Raw genomic sequence first — 10072 nt, 5'->3', positions numbered from 1 at the left:
TTCTTTCTTTCTTTCTTTCTTTCTTTCTTTCTTTCTTTCTTTCTTTCTTTCTTTCTTTCCTCCTCTCTCTCTCTCTCTCTCTCTCTCTCTCTCTCTCTCTCTCTCTTTCTTTCTATTGATTTTTAGACCTCCTGGTTGTATCAACATATACACTGTCAGGTACAGTTCCAGTACTGTACCTATTTGACTGAGACCAGGCATCCCACCATAATGGTGATGAACTAACCCTCTAAAACTATAAACAGTGCCCCAATTAAATCTTCTTTATAAGTTATATCAGGCATAGTGTCTCTTCATGTACCAAAGACCAAAAAGAACATAGATCAAGTATCAGTCATTTGTATTTTGTATGGGACCACCATTAACTTCTCAGATTTCACCTTTCATCTGGGTTTTCAAAATCATTGCCTTTGAAAACATCCTGCCAATCCCTAGATTTGGCTTCTGTTTAAACAAAACATAAGCTCAAGTGATGGCTAACTGGGATTATCCACTTAGAAATAAGTTTATAATCTAATTGTATAAACTTACTGCTTTAATGATTAACCAATTAGAAAGTTATACTTTATCTGTATAACCAGAACATTAAGAGGTAAGGTAATATCAACTGCTACAAAGGAAAGACTTTAATTAAAAACAACAACAATAACAATAAAAATCCCCCAAAATAGTATCATGTAGAAATGCAATTGAATTCTATAAATAGTATATATACTTTGTTGGTTAATGTTCCTCTTCCTCCTCTTTCTGCTTTTTCTTAGATATTTTTGGCAGCCCTCTCATTCAGCTACATATGCAAAGGACTAGGTGGAGTCACTATGAAAAGTTCCATCACTCAGATAGAAAGAAGATTTGACATACCATCTTCCATTTCTGGTTTGATTGATGGAGGCTTTGAAATTGGTAATGTTTATTTCTATATAACCACCAGACTTACAGAGGGAAAATGGAGTCCAGTAATACAATATGCCCATGCTCCTCAACCAGAGAGAACTGTCCTTTCTGAAAAAATACAGCAATATCGTTTTTATTGTCATGTCTTGGAAAGCAGTGCCGCTCATGCCTAGAAGTTAAAATCAGTGATATTACTGAATACTCTACAAAGTGATGACCAACCCCTCTGCAAAGTGGATTTGGAAGGATTGGTTTTACACAGACACATTACTTTCTTTTTTTTTTCTCTCTCTCTCTTTTTTGACACATTACTTTCAAACTAACTCTTGGGAGACTTACCCTTTCCTCTCTCAAGACCAGATATAAAGAAAAGTTGAGGATCTATATTGCCTTTGATTTAAGGAGTAAAGAAGCGATTTTTAAAAGATCTGTGTTGAATCTCTGTTTTTTACCTCACTGGAGGATGTAGATGTTACTCTGTTGCTTTCATTTTGGTTTTCACATCTTCATTTCTTTCTGCCATTTTTTTATGTTTCACATTTAAGGACACCCCCCCCCCAATCACTCCTCTTTCCAGTTATTTCTTCTTTAACTGTTACTTCCTATATTTTTGGCTAGTCCTCATTTGTAATTTCACGTAATATCACTTTTTTAATACTCAGTAATTCTTTGTAACTCTCTATTTGTTGTTTAAGAGATGAGAATTTACTCCCCTATTTGAAGTTTTCCATTTCCCTGGATAATTTAAAATCAACATGACATTTTATGTAGTAGTTCATTGTGGAAAATCTACCAAAGCTCCTAATTAATTGATTTTCCCTGAGGTCTGATAGCATCTCTGGCACCTACCTGTTCTTATCCCTAATTTGTTTTATCATTTGTTTACACCTTAGTTTGTGGTTTGTTCTTTTATAATATTTTTGGCAGGGAATACCATAGCAGGTACATATTACAGGTTTAAAGAAAGACAGGAATCTATGAAAACTGCATTAATTAATTAATGCCTTTGATTACTATTAGGAAGTGTTTTCTCTACTTTTCTCATCTTAGTACACTCTAGACAATGTGAAATTTCTGAAAACAAAATCTGCTTCAACCATATTGTCAAACAATTATCTCAAAAACATATTCCATAGACTAGTGCAAAAATTAATACTTTTTTTGCAACCCAGAACCTAATGCTCTCTGTGAGATTAGGTACAGATAAGGGGAAATATGGTATGTCTAGTTTAAAGTGACATAGATATTGATGGCTGCTGAGGTTGGTTCTACAATAAAAGTTGATACTATCAACAAAACAAGGAACTGGAAAAATCTCCCAATGGTTAAGTCTGCTTACTGCTGTTCATGAGGACCTAAGTTTGATTTCCAGCATCAATGTCTGGTGGACCACAATCACCTGTAACTCCACATCCAAAGGATCCTACTGTCTCTTTTGGCCTCTGTGTCTAATGCACTCATATGTTCATACAATCACATAAGTTTAAAAAGAAAATCAATAAACCTGCAATAACATATAAAACAAAAAAGGAATAGTTCTACGTGGTTTTGGTTTTGGTTTTGGTTTTTGGTTTTGTGAGACAGGGTTTCCCTATGTGATAGCCCCAGCTGTTCTGGACTTGCTTTGTAGACCAGGCTCACCTCAAACAGATGGAAATCCACCTGTCTCTGCCTACAGTGGGCTGAGATTAGAGGTATGTGCCACCATGCCTGACTACCTTTTGCTTATTTTGTTTTAAAGATATATTTTTTTTTTATTTATATGAGTACACTGCAGCTGTCTTCAAACAAACACTAGAAGAGCATATCAGATCCCTTTACAGATGGTTGTGAGCCACCATGTGGTTGCTGGGAATTGAACTCAGGACCTATGGAAGAGCAGTCACTTCTCTTAACCTCTGAGCCATCTCTCCAGCCCCTAATTATACTTAATACCATATTTTTCTATGGTCAATTCAATTAAGGTGAGTTTCCCCTTGTCAGTCAACCTGAGAAAAGTACCAAGTGTTTTGGTATTTATACACATTGACAATCATTATTTGAAATCATGAATTAAATTGACATAATTTGTTTTTTATAGGGAATTTATTAGTTATTGTATTTGTGAGTTACTTTGGATCCAAACTACACAGACCAAAGCTGATTGGAACTGGTTGTTTCATCATGGGCATTGGGAGTATTCTGACTGCGTTGCCACATTTCTTCATGGGATAGTAAGTATTGGCTAGCCAAACCTCAAAGTAGAATAATTATCTCTTCCCCAGAAGTTATCAACTGTAGCTAGGACCCCAGTAGTGGCGGGGCCTGAAGATGGTCCACACTATTCATGCAGGGATTATACCTGGCTTGACTGTGTACTAAGACAAGACAGAGTTCTTGGCTCTGAATGGGACTAAAGATAGAACAGTGGGTACTGAGATGCCAGGACCAGTTTCATACGCACATATGAACACATACACTCTCACACACAAATATTTAACCTTTGTCACACTTGACATTCACACTTGTCATCGTATTAACATTGTATTCTTCTTAAAATTGACTTTTGAAAGAATTTTCCCCATCTTGATTTTCATAATTTTATGCTCTTTCAATTTATTTCTCTCTGTGTGGCCTCTTCATCATACCGAGACATTACTGTCACGGCTAGTGCCAAAATGCCTGCATCTCTCTATCTTTACCTTCAGTCTAATTCCTGTATTGATTCATATGAAACATATGCTTCAAATTCAGCCATAGTTCATATCAGTTGACTGTTTTAAACACTCAAGATATATGTCTCCATGCATCATGTTTACATTTCTAATGGGCATTCACAAGGTTTTCCTATTCATGTACCACAACCTGAACTCACTATATTTGCCAACATCCTTTCATTTTCGTATCCATTCATTCAGCAGTGGTTCTTACAACTGTAAAGGAATTCAGACCAAAGTCAAGGGCATCAACCTAAGCTATTGATTTACTGCAGCACTAAAAAACCAGCACTCCCAAAGATCTTACTTTTTCGACATTCTTTTGTCAATGTATAAATCCATGCCTTTATCCAAGCTGAAGCCAAAAATGGAGGTTTTGCTTTCAGTTTTAATTCTATTAGTTTTTCAAGGATTTGTTTCTTATTCTATTAGTATGAGTGTTTTGTTCGTGTGTATTTATGTGCACACATGGAGGCAGACCCTGTGAATACCAGAACAAAGCATTAGATCCAATAGGATTGGAGTTAGAGTTAGTGATTCTCCTGAGAGTTGCTAGGAATTGAACTGAGATCCTCAGGAAGGACAACCAAAGCTCCCTACTGTTGAGCCATCTCTCTAGCTTCTCAGCTGTAGTCTAATTAATATCCAATACAAGAATATACTTTTAAATGTAAATCTCATTTTCTTAATTTTGGTTAAAACTTTTAGTTCTCTAGTACAGGCTTTGAAACTTCAGATTCCAGTTTATCAGCAGACCAGAAAACCCTTTGAGGATATTGGGACCACCCTATACTATAAGATAGAGTTTAGTAATATAAAATATATGTAGGAAAATATTATCCTGCAATTAAATCATTCGAGCTATAAATATACTTGTGAGCAGGCATAGATACTGTGGCAGAGATACAAAATTGATAATATAATTAATATAAGTCACAATCAAAATATGAGAGGTCTTGCCTGTGGGTTAATCATATGTCATCTCATTTGTGCATGTCTGTTGCTCACTGACTGGGACTTTGACTGTCCTAGACTCACTTTCCATTCTTTCCCACAGTTGACAAGCAATTGATGAAGCTGCAGTCTTCTACATCTGAAAATGTTTTACATTTATATGTACTGGCCCTACAGCCTTGTCTACTGTCCTCTGGAGTCTATCTCAAAGTCTTGCTAATGACTAACATTAATGTCACAGTTTCTATACAATGCAAATTCTATAATATCCATCCATTCGCAACCTTTGAGCAAAGCTAATGATCTATTATTTCTTAAAAGGAATGAAAGTCCCTATGGACAAAAACCTGTGCATTTTGTTTCAGTTTTGAAGTAATATAGAGTGCTTGGTATACACTTGGTGGTCCAGCATAAAGTACAGGTATAGTAGTATTTTTCAGGTTACTGTATATGTCCCCATTCTGATTCCATTGCCTTTGTTGCTATTAAATTCTCCTTGCTCAAGCTGAAGTGATTAGAATTTATTAAAGTTTCAGAGAGTCAGACATTAGTTCATGTGTGCATATCTATCCATAAAAAATTCAGATGTTTTGGTAGAAAAGGTAGAAGAATTAGCATGTCTTTAAGACTGATTTGAAAACACATTTCTCTAGCTTATTAAATATAACTCATCAAGAAGTTTATATTACTGTCATCTTAAAAAATAAATAAATGGGAATGATTACACTCAGATAGCAGTTTACAAAATAGAAAGTGGAAGCTAGGATTTTTTCCCATCATAAACAGAGATCATCTTATGATCATTTTAATGGGATCATCTGTCCCATTAAGGTGGTCAGCCACCTTACTTGAGTAACAATGAATGACCTTACATAGTGGGCCTTTTCCCCATTTTACTGTTACCTATAATTTGTCCTAAAATTGAGGCTTGAAAATTATCAGGGGTTTCTCACTGACGTGGAGTAGATAAAGATACAATCAATAGTTTCTGAAGAAAGTGAATATGCTTGGTATATAAGCAAAATGTTAAGTGTAGTGACATCATTATAGTTACAGGTATGCAACAGAAAATGCCATTGACTCTCTAGGCAACTCCACGTTGACCTGTTTAATCAATCAAAAGACATCACTCAATGGAACCACACCTGAGATAGTGGAGAAAGGTAAGAATTAATAGTAACATTGACTAATATTTGAAAGTTTGTAAATAATATATTCAATATTTTTGTAAAATGTATCAGCAAAATTTGATTTAAAATAATGATTCATTTGACCTTGAAATAGAGACATAATCATAGTATAAACATGATATAGAATTAGACTGAATATAGGATAGCTATATTCTGATATAGACTGATATAGAATAGCTGAAGAGGAGCTAAGGACTATTTCAGTTAGAATTTGGGAAGAACATTTGCAGGTAAAATAAAGGTATAACAATTGACTGTGTACATATCTGAAATCCCAGCACAAAGGGTTTGAAGCAGAATGAGCCTTGTAGTATGCACCTGTGTCAACAGACAATTTAAGCAAGCAACAATGCATTGTATAAACAAAGGAGAGGTATTTTGAAAATAAAAATAATTACTGCAATTGAAAATTTAAAAATATATTAATAAGAAAATACAGGTTTAACACTCTAGATTATTCTACTATTGTATCAGATATGGGAAGATTACAATGAAAAAAATAAGAAGTTAATTCTTTTTCTTTTTTGTATTATTGGGATTGGACAAATGTATTACTGTTTCTGGAAGTTATTCTTTTAACATTTATTAAACAAAAAAATTACTAATTCTTTGTAATCCTATTGTTATTAATCAACCCCAAGGAAATAATCAGTAAAAATATATTTGTAATTATAACCAAGACACCTCTTTGTGACAGACGGAAAAATTTAAAGTATTTTACAATTATAAATATAAAATTAAGGTCCAGAAAAATGGCTAGGCAGTTAAGAGCACTGGTTCAATCCCCAGCTATCACATGATATGTCACAACCAAGTATAATTCCAGTTCCAGGGGATCCAACACCTTCTTATTGTCTCTGCCAGTATTACATGCATGCATGTGGTACATATACACAAGTAGGCAAAATATTCATATGTGTATATATTAAAACAAAGGAAATAAACAGGGATATTATCTTAGCACCATGCTGGCAGTCAAGCTGATATATAAAAAAATGAATATTTAATTTTTGTGGAATTGCTCATATCAATACTGTAAGAGACATTTAAAGTAAAAACATGTTTTTGTCTACACAGGTTGTGTAAAGGGGTCCAGGTCATATATGTGGATTTATGTCTTGATCGGGAACATGCTTCGTGGGATAGGGGAAACACCAATAGTACCTCTGGGAGTTTCTTACATTGATGACTTTGCAAAAGAAGGACATTCTTCTATGTACTTAGGTAAAGTACAGAGAATATTATGTTTAGTGCTTAAATGTTCTGGATCTAAATTTGAAATGATAGCACTGGTAAACATTTACATTTTTATACTTGTTTATATTTTGTGTATATGGATGTGTTTCCTGCATTTATGACTGTGTCCCTAATGTATACAGTGCCTGAATTGGCCAGAAGAACAACTAGTGCTGCTCCTAACCACTGAGATATCTCTCCAGCTCCCTAAGTAAATTAAGATTACTACAAAAATATCATTTCAAGAAATTCATTGTGTAACATTACATTGTAAAACCTACTATATATATATCATACATTTACAGATCCAAGGTGGATGAAATCTTAGCATGTAAATGGGAGGTAGGTACAAAGTCCCTTAACTAGGAGCAGTTAGCAATTGATAGATATTGGAAGAAGGACATTAAGGTTTTTCTAACAGTGTATCATCTGATGGGTTGATTATGCAGTGTTGACAGCCATACACAAGAGAATAAAACTATAATTCATGAGAATTACAAAAAGAAGGTAAAAACTTGGTTTGGTATGAAAGAATGAATGCATCTGGGACCAGGGGAATATAATTTAAATTTGTTGTGTAAAGAAAAAAATAACTATGTGCACTATGATTCTGATTGAATGATTTTGAATATTTGCAGGTACTCTGCATACTATAGCAATGATTGGACCAATCCTTGGCTTCATCATGTCATCAATGTTTGCTAAACTATATGTAGACATTGGATATGTAGACCTGAGTAAGTAGAATTAGAAAAAGACATCAGAAGGCTGTCATTCAAATTCCAACTACCGTGCCTTCAGGTTACTGGTTTAATTCTTTCAATAGTTGCATAATTATTTCCTTTTATAAATTTTAAGTGGTATTAATGTGTTCCTTATTTTAACAAAACATATTTCATGTCTTGCTTATGTCAAGCTTCTACCAGTAATTATAAAATGCAGCACTGGGGACAATCTTAATTTAGATGAACAGATAGAAAACAAACTGATTTTGGAGCTGAATCATCTGCACTTCCACTTGGTGGTAGATTGGGTTTAGAAATGCCAGAATTAAGCTTCTGGTAGATGCTGTGTGGTTGTTCTATTGGAGGAAGGTTGGAATAGTTGAGCATCTTCATCATGTGTCTTAGTTTTGATGCTTTACCTGGATCTAACAGAGGGCTTGGCATATGGTCCCCTTTAATTAGAAGATGAAAGGATGCATACCAGTTGATCCTTCTGACCATTCTCTTCCCTCAAAGCAAGCATTCCTTCATACTTCAGAAAAACGGGCCAAAGTATGGAAACTCTCTTATCTTCAAGCCCTCCTTTGTATAAATATCACATCTCTCATCTCCTTCAACCCCAATTCTGTACAAATAATATCCAGCTTAAACTCATGCTTTTAGACCTATCTTAAATGTCAGGACTTCAACTTGCATCTTCCAATCCTCTTTCTGTCAATCTTTCACCAGATCCCTCCCTGGAGAATCTCCTTCTCTAGCCTCTCATTATCACAAAGCACTCTCCAGTCTCTTCATTCTTTTTGCACATATGATATCTTCATGTCCTTAGACCACTTTGTAGCTGGTTTTCTTTTTGTACTTCTCTTCATAAACAATTATCTTGAAAGAAAAATCTGAATTTAGAAGACATTTCATTTGCCCCCTCCAATCCACTTCTCAGAGGTCATCTGTTTTCAGTGGCTCATAAAACAGAGTCAGGTAACTTTTTCAAAACTAGTTTTTCACTTTTTTTATTTTTAGAAATGAACCCTTGGCCCTCAACATGGGAAAAGCAGGACCCGCAGTATCACTCTAAAAACTTGTGTTGTTTTCTATAGTCTTTCCTTGATGAATATCTTAACGTTAATTGTATAATTGACTTAATCATTATATAACCTTTCTTCCACATAATCTGACAACAGCCCCTCCATAATGCTTCCAGAATATTTTTAATACAGAAATCTTACTAATGCTTACAAACTTACATTGATTTCAGACCAGAGTTCAGTGTGGCAGCCAGGCTCTTCAGAAGTAGATACATGGTTTTCTGTGATCACCTATATCTTTATAATTTGACTCCCTATCCTCTCTCCCATGTTTCTGTCATTGATACTCTCTGCAGTAAGCATGACTATTGGTGGTGTGACTCTCAAAAGATCCTTTCATTTCACAGTCCTGAACTTCTAGTGAAGAGTTCTCTTCCCCTTTCCATTAACATCATTCTGAGACTCTCATCCAACATGTTCTTTTCTTCTGAGATGCCACACTTCACTGACTCCCTGCTGGAGCAGAGGACAGCAAATGCATGATGATCTCTTTAGATGCCATAGGAGGAAATCTGTTTCAATATATAAGTAGTTGGTGTATAAAAAATTCTGATTTTCTATCTCATCAGGACTCAATGACTTCAAAGTTGTTTCCAAAATAGAGTTGAGATCAGAGTTGGCCATGTAAAAGTGCATGCTTCAAACCATTTCCAGTACAAATCCTTAATCAAACCCTCTCTTATTCACTTCCAAGTTCACCCTTGCTTTCAAAACTCATACAGAGCTGAGGTAGATGTTTTGTTGTAGTTGGAAATTGTACTGCTATATTTAGAAATAATTATCTGTATTGTATTAGAATTCATGGGAATTAGATGGCTAAAAGTGGATATTCAGACCTTTTTGCATCTTATCTTATTCAGTAATGACTAAAATAAATTTGACGTTTTGCATCCTTAGTTCACCCCTGCTGCACTAAAAGTAAGACAATTTTCATAACTTTGTCTCTAGACAACTCTTTGGTAGTATAGAAGATGATTTTTGCTGTAATGTTATATTTAACAATTTCAAAACAAAGGTCAGATCACATCTGTTATAAAGAATACTGTTGTATGTCTAGTGCCAGTGCTAGGGTAGTATTTACCATGTTTAGTGAGTCTGGGTGTGTCTTTTTATGAGTACTTAGGAAAATTTTGTGAAGAATTGGAGTTATGTCTTTTTTGAGTGCTAGGCCGAGTACTTCAGTGAACCATCTACTGAAAAAGCTTTTCTCAGTGTTTTTGCTACTGTGTCCTATTTAGCCACAGGACTGTCCAGGGTTTCCAAAAATTCATCATTCAGCTTTCAGAGGTTCT

General features: G+C 34.8%; 1 protein-coding gene across 5 annotated transcripts in view; it reads left to right on the top strand.

Annotated features, from left to right (window-relative positions):
* LOC114612559 (solute carrier organic anion transporter family member 1B2-like) overlaps positions 1–10072 on the top strand; it is a 53628-nt gene that overhangs the window by 22176 nt on the left and 21380 nt on the right. For all 5 annotated transcript variants that reach the window (XM_028757518.1, XM_028757514.1, XM_028757516.1 and 2 more), the window contains exons 3-7: positions 762–903; positions 2975–3107; positions 5595–5707; positions 6812–6958; positions 7609–7707. In XM_028757518.1, the coding sequence (XP_028613351.1) occupies positions 762–903; positions 2975–3107; positions 5595–5707; positions 6812–6958; positions 7609–7707 (634 nt within the window). The remainder of the gene's footprint in view (positions 1–761; positions 904–2974; positions 3108–5594; positions 5708–6811; positions 6959–7608; positions 7708–10072) is intronic.

This window comes from Grammomys surdaster, unplaced genomic scaffold (assembly GCF_004785775.1).
Source record: "Grammomys surdaster isolate TR1022 unplaced genomic scaffold, NIH_TR_1.0 126176, whole genome shotgun sequence".
Classification (NCBI taxonomy): Eukaryota; Metazoa; Chordata; class Mammalia; order Rodentia; family Muridae; genus Grammomys; species Grammomys surdaster.
Note: the sequence above shows the minus strand (reverse complement) of the source record. Positions and strands in the feature narration are given on the sequence as shown.